General features: G+C 39.1%; 1 protein-coding gene across 1 annotated transcript in view; it reads right to left on the bottom strand.

The window, feature by feature from the left end:
• LOC109425357 (netrin-B-like) overlaps window positions 1-18,455 on the bottom strand; it is a 193,767-nt gene extending 175,312 nt beyond the window's left edge. Inside the window, exon 1 of the mRNA XM_062845598.1 lies at window positions 15,978-18,455. Coding sequence (XP_062701582.1) covers window positions 15,978-17,127 — 1,150 coding nt within the window. The 5' untranslated portion in view covers window positions 17,128-18,455. The remainder of the gene's footprint in view (window positions 1-15,977) is intronic.
• Window positions 18,456-20,249: the final 1,794 nt, after the last annotated feature.

Raw genomic sequence — 20,249 nt, 5'->3', positions numbered from 1 at the left:
CGAGTTATCGCGCCGTTTTTTTTTATGTTAGGGCGTTTTACCCCCGGTAGTGCGTATTACCCCCGATCAGAAAGGCATAACAAAAACATAACATAATTATATCAACGGTTGATATCTTTATCAAGGTTTGTTATATTTAGATATATTTGTTGGAATCGGTACGAAAACTAGTTTGTATTATTTCAAGGTTCTAACAAAGCCAGTTACAATAAATAAATATGTGATTTGATCATCATTACATCAACATTATAACAAACTTAGTAGTAATTTTTAAATGCAATGTGTAACTAATCATTTTTTGGTAGTGTTTAGTGCGTAAATTAACCGCTGTATGGCGTCATTGTGTTTTGAAAATACACAATTGTTGATATCCTTTATAAGGGCCCATATAGCCGAGGCGGTAAACGCACGGGTATTCAGCATGACCATGCTGAGGGTGACGGGTTCGATTCCTGGTCGGACCAGGATCTTTTCGTAAAGCAAATTTCCTTAACTGCCTTGGGCATAGAGTATCTTCGTGCCTGCCACACGATATACGCATGCAAAATGGTCATTGGCAGAAGAAGCTCTCAGTTAATAACTGTGGAAGTGCTCATAGAACACTAAGCTGAGAAGCAGGCTTTGTCCCAATGAGGACGTTACGCCAAGAAGAGAGAGAGAGAGTGATATCCTTTATTATGTGAACTACCAAAAAAGCTCATGTCTTCATCAAATTTGTACAGAAAGCTTATGACTTTGGAAGGTGGAAAATGAGGTAAGCAACTCCACCATTACGTAATGATATTGGGTAATTTTAAATGTTTCTTATCATGATCCAGAACACCTGCACAGCTCGTATGTTCAGCAAAGTTGTTCATGATTCTCTAATGGTGTAAAATTGTATGCACAATTTCACTACTACGAGCTGTTTGATATTTTAAATCTCATTATTCTGCTGTTCTACGAAGTTCGGATCATCACTCATTAGCGAAGTTGTCGAGAAGTCCTTGGCTCTCAAGTGGAAAATATTATATGTAATTGAACCGCGGCTTTTAAATTTGTTTACAGGATTTTGTACATGTCTTACAGGTTGTTTGTTTATTATGGATGGCCACGGAGTACTTTCAGGGAATATTTCTAGAGATATTAAAAGTATTTCTCTTGTAGGTCTTCTAGGGAGCTCACTAGAAGTTCTTCCAGAGATCTCTCCGAGAGTTTTCTCAACGATTCCTACGTGAATTCTTACTGATGATCCTCCAGTCAAATATTCAAATATTCCTCCAAAAGTTCTTCGATTGATTTGATTGATTTGTCTTTATTAAAGACACTTTCAGCCCTTGGCTGGTTCGTCTCTATCCTAAACACGAGTTCTTCGAGAGATTTCCCTTAGAGTTCCTCTAGAAATTGTGGTTGGAGAATTCTTCAGCAACTTCTCCAAGGATTTCTTAAAAAAGGCTTCCGATGATTCCTACAAAAAATACTCTAAAGATTCCTACGGTAATTCCTGAAAGGAATTCCTCTAGAGATTTTTTTTCCAATAATTTTCAAAGGATTCCTCCAGGAATTTCTGAAAAAAATCCATAAGAAATATCCCACGTATTCTTCCTGTCAATCCTCTAAGGAATTCTTCAACAATTCCTCCATGATTTTTTCCATGACCTCCTCTTTTAATTCTTTGAGGAACTTTGCCCCAAGGATTTGTTGAAAGATTATTTCATATACATGTTGGGATCCCAAGTAAACCACTCCTATGAACCATCATCTCTGGTCATAGAATACGAAAACACATTTCAATTCACCAATTATATTTCACCGACTAGATCACGTCGCCTTTGATCTGTCGGAGCTCTCAACTTCAACTACTAATATGAATTCAATTGTACAGTATACAGATCATTCATGATAGGGAATTCCCGCAAGGTCGAACTTAAGTTTAAAATCCAACATACATTTTCTCCCTTGAGAATTTCTCCAGAGAATCCAAAAGGGAGATTCTTTAAGACATTCTTAGCAAATTACTTCAGCCAATGCATCACAAGTTCCTTAAAGGATTCTCCATCAGGGAAAATCCATTAGAAATTCCGAAGGATCTCAGTAATTAATTAAGTTCTAGTATTAAAATTAAACTTTTCAATCCAATTCCAATTTCTTCGAAATTTCTTAGTATGTGGTCACTCAGTCTACAATTAACTACAATTAACTACAGCATAGATAATCTGTGTATGCATATCAGCCGATCGAAATAGTTATGTACTACCAAATAAAGTGTAGTTGTTTTGTTAGAGTAAATAAAATGTTTAGTTCAACCGCGAAACAAAGTGTTTTGATGTCCCTTTGGATTTCATTTTGGACGCTCTGTGTTCGAAAACAAATTACTACAAGTATTTATCGAAAGGTTTCTTTACAAATTTTATCGACAATTACACCAATGACTCATTATGGAAATGCTTTTTTCTATCCTTTTAAACATTCATTCATAAATTCCTCCAAGGGAATATTCCTGCAAGAATTAGCGGTGGATATTCCTACCAAAACATTCACCACAAGCGCCATAATACTACTGAACAACCTTGCAGAAGGAATATTATTAAATAATAATGAAATAAAACATGCCAAAAAAACGCTTTTAACATTTAAATAATCGCTACACTTTTCTACACTTTTCGATAGATTTTGGCATATACCATATTTGCTGGTACAGGGTTGGCCAAAAAGTTTGGGATAGGCAACTTTTTTTTCTGTCACAAAAACATTCAACATGCTGTAACTTTTCATAGAGTGCATCAAAAGCTTTCAACCTATTATTTGTGCATCATTGGTACAAATTAGAGTTTGATTAGTTAATCTTTCGTGCTGCTCGAACCGTTCTCGCAAAACACTATTTTTAAGACAACTAATTTTTGAACTGTCATATCTCGAAGACCAGTGAACCGAATTGAATGAAATTTTGAACGATTATCAACAATATATTAATGCTTGAAAATTCTTCAAAACATAGGTACTGAACGATGAAAAAAGTTATGATGATTTGACATTTTTACCCATATAGAGGAAAATGAGTCAATTTGCAATACCACACAAAAAAATACAAAATGTGTTCTTCCTTTAATCTAAATGAGTTCTAATATATCTAATTATAGATATCTTAAAAACAGAAGTAAAAAAAATTTAATATCAAAAATAAAATTTAATGACATAGATGTGAAAAAACTACATTTTTTCGAGAAAGATCCAAAAAGTGTCAATCCATCATAACTTTTTTCAACGTTTGAAAAGTGCCTGTGTTGTAAAAAAAAGACAAAATTTGATGCACTCTATAAAAAGTTAGAGCAAGTTGAACTTTTTTGTGAGTAAAAAAAAAAAAGTTGCCTATCCCAAACATTTTGGCCACCCCCTGTATATCTGAAACATACTGAACAAACTTGTAATGAGAAGGAACAAAATATTGCTCGATAGGAAACCACCGAATGTTAGGTAACCTTTACATAAAGGCTTGCCTTGATGACATTTTTTTCTGAATTTTAGTAATCTGAACTTGTTTCAGACAGCTGAGCAAATAACTCTAATAAAATACAGACAAGACAAGTCCCAGAAGAGATACTTTATTTTTTTGATCGTATATCGTAGAAGAAACCCTTAAAAACTCCTAAAGGCATTATGCAAATATTCTTTACCGATCGTCAAGGGAATTTAAGAACAAATCCTAGGAGAAATTTAGAAAGAAATCATTTACGAAATTCTCAGAGAAATCCAAGAAGAAATATCAGAATAATTGCATAAGGAATTTTCAGCAGAAATCCTTCAAAAAATTTCGGAGAAATTTCACTTGAAATCTCTGGACGAATTCCAGAAGGAATCTACAAAGACATCCCAAAAGAAACCTTTAAACAAAGTATCAAGAAATATTAAAAAAAATACTACTGAATGCATTGTAAGGATATTTTTTGGAAAAATCCTAGGCAAAATTGGTGGACACATTCTTGAAAAAATTCCTGGAAGAAAATTTGTTTTTATCTTCATTAACGAAATTTTTAACCCGTGGCTAGTTCACCTCGGCACCCATAGCTTTACCTCATGAAGAAAGAACTCACATTTTTGCGAGTTTTTCGACGGTGGTATTTGATCCCAAGTCTTCGGATTGAAAATCACGTGTTTTAACCGGTGTGATGGTTAAAAAAAGGTTCACTGTCCACTCACCTGGAGAAATCGTAATAAAATGTTATTGACGGCATCCTTGGAAAAAAACGGGAGATCATTTGAAAAAAATTGGAAGAAATATTTGGAGAAATTTCTGGAATACTTCTTTCAAATGTCTTGATAGATCCCTTGGAGTGATCACATGAAATGTTTCTGGTAAACTCCTGGAGGCATTTTCAAAAAAAAGGAGATACCCTTGGAAAAAAACCCTGAAGAAACCTCTAGAAAACTTGGAGAATCTTTGTAGAAAAATATTTTATATTCACTAGTTTTTTTGAGTCTCGACCAGATCTTGTTGACAGAATTCCGAAGGATTCCTCAAGAAATTTCTCCTGGAGATTTCTCCTGGAATTTATAAAAAAAAATTCTCAGGAAATTTCTTTGAAGAATCCTTTAGGAATTATTTCAAGAACATCTCGAGATTTTCTTGTAGTATTTTTCCCGGAATTTTCCTCAAGATTTGTCCAGGAATTTCTTGAATGATAACTTCAGAAAATTACTGCAAAGATTTCTCCAGTTATTCTTCTAAAAAATCTCAAGAAATTTCTTTAAAGAAACCTCCAAGAATTATTTCAAGATAACCTTCAAAGTTTTCATGAAGTTTGCTTCCAGGGTTTCCCTGAAGGATTCTCCGGGATTTTTTTTTAATGATAACTTCAGGAATTCCTGAAGAGTTCCCATCACGAATTACATTAATCAGTTACACCGAGATTCCTTCAAAAATTCTACCAGGAACTTCTTCAAGGATTTTTCGATATATTGCTAAAAAAACTCACCTTAGAACCATGGATTCATGGATTACACCAGCAATTTTAAGCAGCTTCTAGGATTTTCGTTTCCAAGAATTCAGAGGAATTTTCCAAAAATTCGTAAAAGATTGCTCTGACAATCTTTTTCAGGTTTCACCTGCAAATTTCATTTAATTCAGAGGTTCAGATGCAAAAGAATTTAAGTGAACTTTTTGGTCGATTTTGATCTGAGCAGTAAACAGAGTAGCGATGGGGATCGCGATTGGGAGGCATTGTTCGAAGGAAAAAGTGAAAAAATAACGCGTGTTTGGGGCAGTTTCAATGAAAATCTCGGTCGCGTTGCATTGTTCGAAGAATAAAGCGAAAAGTTACACGTGTTTGGGGCAGGTGCACATTTTCCTTCCTCGTGAAGTGATAAAAATGGATGCACACTTGGTAGCAAACAGTATTGCAGAAAATTGAAGGAGTGAAGGAGTGGTTGCGGTCATCCGACGACATGGAACTGGGTGAGATCATTCCGAGTTTTTTTTTACATATTAGAAGAAGTTGGGGTAATTTCGCCAATGCGTTTTCATGAGGACTCCTTGAGTCCGTAATATCTGCAAATTAATCTTGCAGTTCTGGTTGTTACCGACAAAGCCGGAAACAACATTATGACCCTTAATAAAAGAATCTAAGACATTATATTTTCCATAAACAGGAGTTGTTTTTTTGTAGTTAAAATAGTAGAGGAATATTTTCCGTGGCGTAAATTTAAATATAAAAAAACGCTATAAAAGCATACCCCCCAAACTGTTATACGCATTTGTATTGGATAAAATATCTTCAGTGTTGTTACACATGATAAATGACACATGTAAAGTGTGGGGAGGGAAAAGGAGAGTGTGAGGACGGGAGTGGAGAAGGAATGGAAAAGGAACGGGGAGAAAGGTATTATTGACCACAATTGTGAGCGGTCGCAAGTTCTAGAGCTCCGGTTTTCATATTTCGGAAAAAGTGAACGCGGAACACGTGTCCGAATGACCTCCGCAAGAGCTAGTAAAGACCCGTGCGAGTGAGTGGTGACACGCACCCCTATCAACCCCCCCAACGAAAGGATTGGACCACATTTTCGTGATAAAACCTACGACCAAGCGAGGACGGAAAGTTCGGCTTACCTCGCGAGACCAGACGAAGAACACCTCGTGGTAGGAGCTGAATCGGAGCTGGCGAGCCCTTTTGTGCTGGTGGCTGGCGAGCCCCCTAAGTTATCGTCACGCCACACGCCCCGGGTGAGCCATAGTCTGCGTCATTGAGGTGCGAGCCTAGCAGGGTCCGGTGGGTTTACCCCCGCTTGCTAGGCTCAATATCCGATAGGCTATGGCCCCGCTGGCGAGCATGTGGGACGTCAGTTCAACGGTAAGACGGAGCCTTATACTGGACACACGTCAAGGAAACCCAGGGATCTCCGCTAAAACACTTCAAGAACCCCACCGACCACCTGGAAGGACCAGCAGTAACCCACGCCGATCGGAGATAATGATCGGGCAAGTAACAACAAGCATTCCTTCTCCCTCACACACCCACACTTGCATGCAGAAAACGGCCGCAACGAACCCAACCCCCCCTTTTTTTGTATTTGTCTTTAGGATAATAAAGTATTATTAAGCTTAATTATTTGTTTTGTTCCACTTTATCGAAAGATGTCCTTGTTTGTTCTATTTCTGGTTATTCTGTTGTTTCTTTGTCAATTATCGTTGGATAAAACGGTCGTGCAGTCCTCCTGAGCATGGCAATGGCGACCCTGAAAGAGCATAGCCATTAGGCTAGCAGGGCAATCTTTACATGGTGCAGGCCTAATATTGAAGCGATAAAAATGTTAGAAGAAAGTGATTGCAGTTCACAACAATCATTGAGCAAATTTAAAATAATTGGCTTAATTACCTCAACGGCTGTCGATCACAGGGAACACATGGGACTACTCTTAGTAAAATACATAATTCGAAAAAGTTTATTCTCCGTATACTCTAAGTTCAATACTGTAGGAAACGCGCGACTATTTCCGTGAGTCGGTCGGTTTTCACGGTAGAGAGATGGGGACGCGAATATTGAATGCGAAATCAGAAGCGCGCGATAACTTTCGTGGGAAAGTCGGTTTTCACGGTAGTGTAAACGATCGTTGACGTATGTGCATTACCCTGACTATCGCGTTAAGTAAAAACAAATGAGCCTTATTTACTCTAAGCGATTTTTTGTCAAAGAGGTGTATTTTATGTGTATTGTTTCAAATCCTCAATTGTTTCATAGATCCCCATCAGTTTTCCAGGAAGCTTTTCACACATTCCACTAATAATCGTCCAGAAAATCCTTTGAGGATTCTTCTAGAAATCTAGAAGTTCCTTCAATGATTGCTTCAGGAATTTCTTCGTGAATTTCTCTTGGAAGATATTTGCCGAGAGCATTCTGGGAGTAATTGTGAAAAGCTTTTGCAGAGTTTGTTCTTAAAGAAAATTTGGGAAGAGAACCCCATGAAAGAATCTCTGGAGGAATTCAAGATGAACTTCCAGAATGATGGATTCCTCGAAGAAATCAAATCGAAAGAAATTGCTGAAAGCATTATTGAAAAAAAACCCCGAAGAAATCTTTGGAAAAAAAATCCTTGGTTAATCCTTGAAGGAAGTCCTGAAGAAATCTTTAGAGAAATTCTGAATGAATCTTAATATGAGTTTTAAAGGAATCTATGAAAAAATTCCAGGCAGAACCTTGAATGAGTTCGGAGAAATCTTGGAGGAATTCTTGAAGAAATTCCCGGAGAAATCTTTGAAAAAAATCCTGAAGGAATCCTTGAGCGAATTCTCTGATGAATCATTGCAAAAACTCTTGGATGATCCCAACAGGATTTCCTGGAGGAATCCAAGATAACATATCTGAAGCAATTCTTAAAGGAGCTGATTGGTTTGATCTAGCTTTATTATAGAAACTTTCAGCCCTTGGCTGGCTCGTCTCTTCAAAGGAGTTCCTCTAGGAATTCTATGAGGAATGTACAACTCTTCGGAAGAATTCTTTAATGGATTCCTGGAATAATACTTGAAGGAACTCTTGAAGAAATGAATCCTAGAGGAAATTTTTGGGAGAATCGTTATAGAAGTTTTTAGAGGATTCCTGAGAAGGATTTCATTCATGAGGCCTTAGGATATTAAGCCGAAGTATGCTTAGCCGAAGTTCATTAGGCCGATTGGGTCAGTAGGCCGAAATTTTAATTTCCTTCATAAATCAAGACCAACAATTGAAAAGGCCGCATCAACATTGTGTAAACACACACGTTTCTGTTCACTTCTGGGATCCACCCACTCATCTCACCACTACTATCAGAAAGCTTGATATTTGCGCTTTCTGTTAGTGGTGGTGAGGTGTGTTGGTGGAGTTCAGAATGTTGATGCGGCCTTTTCAATTGTTGGTCTTGAAATGATGGTAAAATGTTTTTTTGAACTTTCAGAAGGCTTTAGACGACCTGCGACATCTCTCGCATTTAGAGCATTCTAATGTTTCTTGAACTATGATTTTGGGCAGTCACACTACTAGCTGTTCTATAGGATTTTTCCTTCTTTTAACTTTTCTTGTGTGGTACATATATGCATATGACATATTAAAAGCATTCAACTATGCTATCCGTTTTTTACTTTAAACTCTGTCGGTCTAATGACCCATATGGCCTAGAATACTTCAGCCTAACGAACTATGGCCTAATGACCGAATGAAATCGTAGACGAATCATTAGAGAAATTCCTAGATTTTTTTTGAAGAAACTCTGGATAATTTTGTGAGGGAGTTCCTGGGCGAATTATTTGAATTCTTGCTAGAATTTGTTTTTTTTTCGATGAACATGGATGATGGAATGAAAACATGTGAAGGAACAACAGTTTATGTACATGAAGAACTAATGCACAACGTCGTTGCAGTAGCTTCTAAAAACTTCCTAACTAAAATCAAGAAAAAAATTTATGAAGAATTTTTAACTATGAACAAAAGTTTATGATAACATCTTGGCAAGTTTGTGTTAAAACTTTTGGGTCAAACTATGATGGAACTCTTCAAAGAATCATTGGAGGAATTCCAAGCAACTTCTGAAAATGCTTTTTTTAGGAACTAGTGGCATAATTTCTGGAGCAATACTTTTACGTTGGTCACAGTACACCCTTGTAAATAGTTCAATATGTTTTTATAAAGGTTGAACTATTTGTAGAACTTTTGTAACCCTTAACCTAAACCTTAATCGGCTAAAAAGGAATCTCCTAGTTAGCAACACGTCTCTACTGCGCGGCTACCAGAATGGAGAGCGTTCTTGAACGACGCTACTGATTTAGTTGATGTCCAAATCAGTCGGCCATCAAAATGTTCAACACAGTCTACACTGTAATATAAGAGCTACTACAATCGTCAAGTGCAAAGACCGTAATGGTAACTTGTTGATAGAGAAAACAATGGTGGCTGCCAGGTAGTGAGAGCAGTTCGGCTTCGCAGACGATATCGACCTCATCGGAAACGATCGCGTGACCATAGAAGAGGCGTTTATACCTTTTAAGAGGGGTCTGGACTTACGATTAACACCACAAAGACCAAGTACATGATTGCTGGTGGCCAACGTCGGTCGATTTGATGTGGTGGATGAATGTGTTCATCTTGATATTTTGGTGAAGTGCGATAATGATGTTACCCGCGAGGTGAGACGACGGATTGCGACTGCTACGTGCCTTTATCGGTCTGAGATACCAGCTGTGGTCCAAGGTGAACTACGAATTGTACCAAGCATATAAAGAGATGGATATAGTGAAACGAATAAAACACGGTAAGCTACGGTGGGCTGGGTACGTAGCTCGTTTGCCGGAGGAATGACAAGCTAAAACCATATTCATTAGAGGGGCCGTCGACTTCGTGGTAGGCCGCGCACACGTTGACTTTTTGTTGTTCGTTCTGGGCGACTGAAAGCGTGGATCAATCGTGTACCGAGACCAGTGAGGGCGAATGTTCCATTCAGCGTAGACTCTTTAACCCTTCAGCACGCGTGCTGTTGTAAAAAGTACAACACTACCAAAAAATCTCGCTCGTCGTATACAGCGCGAGCGCGGTGCAGTTTCGGTTGCTTGATGGCGCGCGTCCTGAAAGGTTGATTGAATGGACTAAGACTCTTTAATTGAATGGACTAAGAGTTGTAGCCCATCAAGTACAAATATGCAGAACTACTTGAGTAATTGCAGAAAATAGCAAATGGCAGGCTTATGGCAGATTTCCTCGAGGATTTTTGAAAAAATAAAACCTCGGAAATATCTGAATTTTTGAAGAAATTATAAAAGATATTCTGAAGACACTATTGAACGAGTTTCTGGCATATCTACGTGCAGAGCTTATGGTAGACTTCAATGACAAAATTTTGATAAAATTCCCAGAAATTGCGGAAAGATTTTAGAAAATTCTATAAGTTCTGACAAAGTCTATAGCTCAATAATCCCGTGTCCTATAGAAATCCGATTCCCCTTATTCAACGATCTGTCTAACAAAATACACAAAAGGGCCTATTTGGTTGGTCTGAAATTATTCAGTGCAGACCGAAACAAAAACAGTGATCACAATCCTTCTCAAACGATCATGTTTTCATGCACACTTTTGTATCACAGACAAACAGACGTAACACTCTTCAAAACGGCTTGCACATGCATTTAACGATCAATTCGAATTTTATTTGATTTCCGCTCCACCAGAGGCGCTAGTGTTCGATCGCTTTGACGTTTGCAAGTGTACACGTTGCTGAATAATGCAAACGAAAATTACAGGCGATTTGTGTAGTAGTGTGCGTGTTAGGCAAACGTCAAATCGAAATTCACAGTGTCTCGGGCGGTTATACCGACAGGTGGTAGTGTGCTCATGAAAAAGAAACCGGGTAAAAATTGTTGTTGAATTTCCTCTACGAGTTACGTCTAATTGTCTGTGTTTTTATGGTTGCATGGGTCAATACCAGACTGAACTGATATTTAGGGGATTCACTCAACAGCTTAAACTGATTAAACTGATTAAACGTCGCCATCACCAAGGCTATCTTTGATTATTTCTTCGCAATTTCATGAAACATTTCAATATTCAGATAATCACGGCTTACGCAGTTATTTAATCTGTTTAGTGAATACCACTTTTAAATTCATACACGGATTTAAAAAAAATCCGAATTAGAACGAGTATCACACTCCGTGGTGCTTATCACCATGCGATTTATGCTAATCTTAGGATATTTCCCACTGGCTGAACATTTCATTGATTTTCTTAGATAGCGAATCTTAAATAACACTTTCAGTAAAACGAACATTTTCATAAAACTTTTAGGGAGAATTTCAACTTACAAGATTGTGGCGTTTTGAAAGTAAATGGTAATAAATAAATATTGTTTAGCAAAAACCAGCATTTTCTTGATCCTCATTTACAATTATTTTGTTCTTAAGGTGAATATAGAACGAAGCCATACCTTGAATTTTCAAAAGCACAAATCTGAAGAACCAAGTATCGCATTAAGCTGAAAAGTTGATCGATTGGTCACCACCAGTGGGTGACCAATCGATCAACTTTTCAGCTCGATGCGATGTTTGGTTCCTCCGATTTGTGCTTTCAAAAATTCAAGGTGTGGCTTTGTTCTATATTCACCTTAACTTATTGAGGCCAACTGTTTGTGTTAGCCTGATCCAGTGAAGAGAATTGTCAGACAAAAGAGGCACAAAACAAGCAACAAACAAGGTGCGACGATTAGTCATTATCCCTACTGGTGACAGATAATGACATGATCTCGAAATTTTTTGTTGCAGACAAAACGGAAGCTGAATTTGTTGCGTACTTTTCAACTCGTGAATAATCAATTATTATTAACCCAAAGTCGAAACTGTTTGATGATAGAGCTTCACCAGAGTTGCAGTGTTTACCGACTCGAAGTTACCGTTCGAAAATCGCAATGCAAGGCTTGAAAATCTCTAAACTCGCGGTATACGATGTTAATCCCATTATTTTCAAGTTGGGACAAACTTATGTCGCATGGGTTGTTTTGTCGCAACAAATACAGGTTGCGACATTGTCATTATTGTTGCGCGATGGTCGAATTTTCAGTGTTTTGAAAATGACCCATCCGTTCGGTTTTGAAGTAGTTTGATCATTATTTTACTTTAACCCGGGAGCGGTCACGTCGTGTACTGAGTACACGCACCATAAAAAAATGCACGCATGTGGTACACACCGCGAGCGCGGCGTCGCTGCAAGTAGTTAAAGACGCGACTGCTCGAGGGTAAAGTATGTTGATGTAAGTGATTTTGTTACTTTGATTTGCCGAAAAAATATCCCATGGACCAGATTCCTCCTCTCCTCTTCTTGGCGTAACGTCCTCAGTGGGACAAAGCCTGCTTCTCAGCTTAGTGTTCAATGAGCACTTCCACAGTTTTTAACTGAGAGCTTCCTCTGCCAATGACCATTTTGCATGTGTATATCGTGTGGCAGGCACGAAGATACTCTATGCCCAAGGAAGTCAAGGTAATTTTCTTTACGAAAAGATCCTGGACCGACCGGGAATCGAACCCGTCACCCTCAGCATGGTCATGCTGAATACCCGTGCGTTTACCGCCTCGGCTATATGGGCCCTTATAAATCATTATTTGGATGAGAAAGTAAGTTTTATTTTGAGCTGAAACTTAGGTAAGGTACCCGGGGGCCAGTGAGAATCCGGGGCAAGTGAGACCTACACCTGTTATTATTTTTTTATTTTTTTAAGGGTAACATTCTTCATGGGAAACATTGGTATCTCACCAACGAATTCTTGGAATACAAAAAAATATATTGTTTACGCCATAAAGACACCATATATATTATTGTTGAACACATGTCATTTTCAATTCACTAAGTGAGATTAATGGCCTCTACTACATTCTTTTTTCTAAAGTAGAATAACATATAAAGAAATACTTTTTCGATTTAAGGCGAAACTGGAAGCATTTTCTCATTTTTTCGGTTTTCGATTTTTTATTAAATAACGAAGCAATATTTTCAAAATCGGTTTTCGTGCACATGTAGAGTATGGATCAAGGTATCTACTGAATTTTTTTGAGGTGGAAAATGTTTTCCATTTTTACAAAAACCATTTTTTTGTGAAATTTTGTTCAAAAATGGTTTCTGCAAAAACCAAAAACATTTTCCACTACATAAAAAAATCAGAAGATACCTTGATCCATACTCTACATGTGCACGAAAACCGATTTTGAAAATATTGCTTCGTTATTTAATAAAAAATCAAAAACTAAAAAGTGAGGAAATGCTTCCAGTTTCGCCTTAAGGATAGTATTTGGAGTTCTTGCAAATGATTTTAGGCAGAAAAGTTGCAATTGGTTGTCATTTGTTATCATTAGTTTACTGCTCTCACTTGCCCCAGTGCATTTCAACATCTGGGGCAAGTGAGACCTATAAGAGTAAAAAAACACAATTTCACAATTGATTTCGCTTTCTTCAGCCTATTTAAAGTGACCAGACGTCCCGGATTGTGCGGGACAGCCCCGGATTCAAGCTAGTCGTCCCGCACTACAAAGTGTCCCGGAAATCTCCCGGATTTCAACAATCGGCTAAAATGTCGTTTTCTTGACAAACATGTTGAATTGTTTCTGTTCTTCTGAAAATCAATCTTTAGACAAATGTAAATGGCAAAAACAAAGTTTAACCAGGCTTACAATTGTTTTACAATGTTGAGGATTTAAATCTGGTATTGTATAAAGTAAAGGCAGAGTTGTTGAGAGAAGGATGAAGGTAAAATTTGGTTTTGTTGGCGCAGCACATGAACGGCGTCACCCAGGCGCGCTAAGCAGCATCAGCGGCGCAGCGGTGTGCATTCAATTTGTGTCGTTTTGTCTCCGCTTTCTTCTGCTGCTAGTAGCAAGCAGCCCAACGGCATTATCATCGCCGTTCTGGGCTGCGTGTTGCTCGCCTTTAGCGCATTGCGCTTTGTATGCATTGTCCGTACTATCGCTGCCGCTTATAAAAGCGGCAGCTCATCCCGTATGTAATGTTAGTTGTAAGTTGAATCGAACCACCACAGAGCAGGAGCACTGCCTCTCTGTGGTGCGCAATAAAACGTAATCGAAAGTAGTTGAACGTGTAAGAAGTAGTTCGTCGTTACCTTTTCCTCCGGGGGAATTAAACACAACGTGGGGCCTTTTCAACCGCTGGACGAAACAGGTTTTCATAAGCACTTCACACTGAAGTGGATTAATTGACAGCTGACTGAACATTTTTGAATCTCTGCAAGTGAATATAAAAATGTCTCACCAGAACTTTTGTTCATATTTTTTTTTTTTCAAAAATTTGAAATGAATTTCCAGTAACAATCCACAGGGCTTTCTTGTAGAAATATCTGTTAGAACCCGTCAGATAAACTCCTAAGAGAAACATGCCTACATGACTACTTGATTCGTGGGAGATTACCTCCAGGATTCCCCTTGTCAGAGCCTTCTATAGAAGTATATGGTGGATCACTCTGGAAACTCCACCGGTGGTAGATTTTTTCAGCTACAAATTGAAAGAATTCCAGGAAACAAATATCTTTTTCAGAAACGTATATTCTTATAAAGTTTGATAAAGATACATTTCATATTTGTGATGAAAATATTGGAGAATTGTTTCAGAATACGTTCCAAGAAATGTTTTGGAAAATATTCTCCAGTACTCCACCAGTACTTTACATTTGAATGCAACTAAAAAATTCCCATAGTTTTGTCAAAAACTCATTCGTGAATTTTCTCCAGCTATCTTTTCAATGTTTTGGCAGAAATTTTCCATGAAAAAACATCAGACATTTAGAAAAAAAATAAATCTTAAGCTAGTTTTCCAAATTCCATAATTTACTTGTTGAGATCTAATACTTCGTTCCCTGAGTGTCGTGAAAAACTTCCCTGATCATCAACCAAATTCCCCGTGAAATTCCCTGACTTTCTCTGATTTTCCAAGCCCAGAAATAAATTCCCTAGAAGTCGCTGGCTTTCCAGGTAGTCGATCCTGGTTTAGTAAAACTGTGTCCCGCATCAGAGCAAAATATATTTGGTCAAGTCGAAATTTACACAAAAGTGAAGCAAAAATCGGCGCCTTCAGTAATCAATCGTTGAACTAAACTTAATTACCTCTGTTTCAGTGATAAAGTTGTTGTTTAAAATGGTGAAATCTTGGATAAAACTTAGTTTTTTTGAAACCATGTATATTTCATATTTTCCTTTAAACATCTTCTATTAATTTTTCGTTTTATGCTGCATACTCATGCTGAGTGTTGAGGAGCCGACCATAAAGTAAGAAAAAAAAAATAGAAAAACAACCTATTCGAAGTTCACGATTTAAAAATTCATTATCTAATGATCGTAAGATTATGTAAGGAAGAAGATGTTGCTGAAAATCTTGAAAGTCCAGATTTCCTTTTGGCGAGATTAATCAACTTTGTAATATGAAAAAAGTTATAAAATCTTTCTTCATTTAACTTTATGACGCTTTTTGAATAAAAAAATCTGTTTTGCACGAGCTGCTAAAGTTAAATTACCTTTTTACCTAGTGATTCGTTATTTTATGTGTTACGTAATTTATGCACGATACACAAAACTCTTCCAACATAAACCTCTAAACATAGTTACTAGTAGATATTCATAATATATGCTACCTTAAATGTAGCAACTATGAGCCATTTGATCAAAAATTCCAGATAGGTCCCACTTGCCCCATGAAACCAAGTAAATGAAGATCGGTTACACTTTTCATTATATGCATAATATATTGAATGTTAAAATTATGAAACAATTTTAATGCACGTTAATATCAAGAAATATGTACACCAATAATGTATTTTAAAACCATTGGATTGGAATTAACAAATTACTTATGTTCAGAAATTTTTGGCATGGCAAAGCTAAACTAGCACTTTTTTAGGTCCCCCGGGGTACCTTATACTATCCCAGTTTTAACTAGAATAATAAATTGTTTATATAGAGCATTTCCGTTCCCTGATCAAATGCCAACTCCACTTACCTTTACACTCATTGGATTCCCGTGCATTGGCTCGGCCCCACGGTCGATCGAAGTGGAACGGTTTGCAGCGTTCACAGTCCCGTCCGGCGGTATGATGTTTACAGTCGCACACCAGGTCATCATCGCGCCCCAAAACGCACCTGGAGGCATGTCCGTTGCACTTGCATCGTCCGCCAACGGCAAAGTCCGAAACGGCGTAGTGGTGTGTCAGTGTTGGGACGGTTGGAACGGCAATCGTTGAATCGGTTGCTTCTTCGTATTTATCGATTGCATTGTAACCGAAAGATGATTTCTTCTGCCTGAATGATGGCGGAACTTGAGGAGAACCGAGCAAAAATAGGTCTTCTATGGATTCTTGAGGCATTTGCAAACGATGGAACACTACGCGAATGTCGGTGGCAGTGACCCAGTCCTGAAGTACCGGTGAAGAATCAAAGTCCGCTGCAGATGGACGTCCTTCCAGGGTGCTGAAAGCGATTCTTGAACCCTGTATTCCGGTAGATTCTCCCATGTGGCGGTGAGCATCCGTGCAGCGTGCTTCCTGTTCATTGGCTTTAGTGATGGTAGCACGATTGGGTCTACCGTAAACTTTCTGACACTGAGAACTGTAGAACTGGAATGGTTGCCACGATTTTCCAAAGTCGGCACTTTTGTATATGGCAATGGAATCTGGTTTAACGGCTCCGGGACAAAATGTTAGACTCACATAGGTTAGTTCGTATTTTTTACCAAGTGATAGAGTAAGTGTTACATTATCCGGGGGTTCGTTGAATCCCATGGGTGTTGGGATCGCTTCTGATCGCCAACAAGTCACGTTATTAGAATTGTTAACATCTGTAAGAGCAGAAGCTGGATATCGTTTTCTCGGAACTGTATCGTCACATTGATGGCACGGACCGCGTAGTTCTTGACTATCACAAACTTCCTCGGGGCCTCGCAATCCACATGTGGATGAAGCAACGATAGGCACTCCAAATGCAGCATTCACAAAGTCCGGAACACACCGCCTTGGCCTATCCTCGTCATAACACGGATCGAATTGTGACTGCACTGGATACATTTTCAGGTATCCATCCGGTGAGGCCACTGTTAGCACCACGAGCAGGAAAGTGACCCACCAAACAATGCTGACCAACATGTACCACTTCATTGTTTCACAAATTACCTCTATCCACTACAGTGGTTGCAAAAATCTGTTTTCCTCATGAAATTTTAATTAATTGCTATTGTAGCATACATTACGGCCGACCAGGCGTCGGTCCCAACCGAACACGGAATTTTAATTAATGCACTTTCCGCGCGTGGGCGGTTTCACTTCACTTCATTTCAGCCAACCTGGAGAACCCCAATGTAATACGATTCACAGGAAACGCTCGCTTGACTAATTATTCACCGATTAAACTTATTTCACTGTCAAATCCTACTCCAGCAGAAAATCGACAATTTTCAATCATCCTATTAACACATTCTAAGTTTCATACCAGTAACACATGTTTCACATTACTCATTGATTGCAGAAGGAATCGTTTTCTTCACTATCGCCGTGTGGTTCAGCTTTACTCCACACTACGTGCTATAATTGGGCTGCAGTGCTGCAATGTCACTCGGAAACCACGCGCTCCCGAGCACCGAAGACGAAACGAGCGATCAAAACAAACGTCTGAAGAATTGGACTGCCGCCGACGGAGCGAAGACCGACGACGTGAGGAACCGCGACGAGTGACGACACTTTGTCTGCAAAACATACAGCAGAAGCAAACTGACGCGACACCACACCAGTCAGTGGTGACGACGGGGAGTGAAAGCCGGTCAACCCACGCTTCGGAAGTCCAAGGATCGCGCGGTCGAACGGCACGGAATTACGCGAATAGCCTCTGGGGCAACCTGTTAAGCCGTACCGCGGACTCAGTACATCGTTCAACTACGCGAGGACGAAAACCAGCTGCAACGAACGACTGCTTGCTGAGGATGGATGCTGACTGAATATCAGTATGTTCTTGCACTGGGCCGCCACAGATTCGGGACCAAAACGCGCACAAAGCAGAAAACCATCTGCCAGCAGCCGAGTGGAAGGAAAACCTAGAGAGATGAGCTCTACAGGTTCGAAAAAGGGAAATTTGCGTGTGGAGTTGCGAAAAGGTAGGATCTGCACAGGGGGTGGGAGGTGGGTGAGTTGGAGTCGGTCAGAATTTTCCCGCAGCTTCTTTATCATGAAACGAAGGGAGAGCAATTACTGACTCTCGGGATCTATCTGCGATGAGAGGATTCGCCAGGAGAGTTGGTATCATAGCCGATGCTATATCTGTATATCGGTCGTTGCGGGTGGAAGCATACAGGATGGTGCGAGGGACGGATCCGAGCAATCTGCTCTTTTATGTGCCGTTAAAAGACTGGATGTTTTTGTTTTCATATTCCCGCACTCTTTGTGGCGGTTCGTTTCAACTGGGAAACGAGGATTCCTCCACGAAGAGAAACTGAGCTGAAGAGATTTCATTGGAGAGTGAGTTCCGTGAGATGGAGAGAAGAAATCGATTGGAGTTAGAGAGTAGAGATTATAGAGTAATTGAGTGCGGTGAGAAGTGAGCCACTGAGCCGGTAGGTGAACAACATTTACTCACTACTCGTTTTGGCTACAATGAACGTGAGCAAATACAAAATGAATGAAAGAGAAAAATATATTAACTGCGGTTATAAGGCAACAGCGTGGTGCCATGCACAACTGTGAAGATAATACGAAATACTTTGATTCATTCGGTCGTTCATTTGATACTTGATGGAAAGTTTGTCTGCAACTTTATTACCAAGTTCGGTACCGAATTACCGCATTCTCAACAGCTGAGTTGACTCGTTACTCTCGGTATTCGATTATTACTGTACATTTTTAAGCTTTCAAATTTGATTGATTTTTACAGTTTAGCGCCGGGGATACTCAACACAAATCATCAGTTCACTACAGAAATCATTATGGGACTCCAAAGAACACGGGAATGACGAAAACCATCCCAAATTAACCAACAGCAGCGCGCGTCGTCGATTTCATTCACACGCGCCTTGCTGCGTGCTGCGGGAGAGGCACAGTACGCAAAATCGAGCCTTTGCGTATTTGTTATGCATAATGCGATGCTTAAATCAAAATTGCAAGAAAACGACAAGAGCTACAACTTTGGTGTCAAATAACAAATTGTAGAGCTGAGCAAGGAGCACAACTGTTCCAAACAAAGAATTTAGGTTTATCACGCATTTTTTAAAGATAATTGTCAAAATCCAGCTAGGAGACACTACTTTTGAGCTTCTTTGCTCTAGAGAACTAAGTTTTTTTTTAACAAAACAAACGGGTTGAAAGATTTCAACTGATAGAAAATTTAATAATCTTTCGAATTGGGGGTAAAAAACTGTGATAAGTTTCAAGTTTCAAGTTATAACTATATATAGTAAGTTTTAGGCAAGCATAGTCAAAAACATGGAAAGTTCAATAGCTACGTAATGGCTGAGATTTGCCCATCCACGTAGAACATTTTTTTTCATCATTTATGGTCCTCCCAGACTCTTAGAAAGTTTGCACTCAACAACCTAACACCAAGCCTAACACCCTGTATGTCACCTAGTTTCAAAATCACTGTTTATCTCAGATCTTCTACAATCAGTAATTGATTACCCTTCGTTGCTTTCGCAGTTGCATTTGAATTTTCCGTACCGTCGACTTCGCAATAATTCATTTATCTTTCTTTGAGGTTCTCGAACAAATTATAGGTATAACAGGGCATCACGAACCGCCCCGGAACATGTGTCCCGCCTTCAATCGCTGTTTTTCCGAGTTGGATTTTCATCTCTCTCGGGAAACTCTCTGAAAACAATACTTGCCTTCCCTTCGCCTTAAAATCTGATGTAGGTTTTGTGAGTCAGGATAGTTTAACTAATTATAAGATAACTTATTAGATATAAGTAATCATTGGAAACCCGCCTGCAAAATCCAGCCCGTTCCGGATTGAAGGGAACGGGGGATTGCGACCATTGATAGGACCTCAGCAACCACAAGTTAGGACGGGTCACGGAAAGGACATCGCTTCGACCATTGTTGAGTGGAAAAGAAAAAAAAAGAAACTGCTAGATGTACAGGAGTGCAGCGACACCAAACTTAAGAGGCGTAGGAAGGTAGGTGCCAAACGCGAGAAGGGTGACGCGCCCGTCATTAAGACCGACTAAGTACTAAGTACTCAGACATCTTGAAGGCGATGCGGAGCGACGTCAAGCTCGCAGACCAGGGAGCCGACG

The sequence above is a fragment of the Aedes albopictus genome, chromosome 1 (assembly GCF_035046485.1).
Source record: "Aedes albopictus strain Foshan chromosome 1, AalbF5, whole genome shotgun sequence".
Classification (NCBI taxonomy): Eukaryota; Metazoa; Arthropoda; class Insecta; order Diptera; family Culicidae; genus Aedes; species Aedes albopictus.
This window is presented reverse-complemented; position numbering and strand designations above follow the sequence as displayed.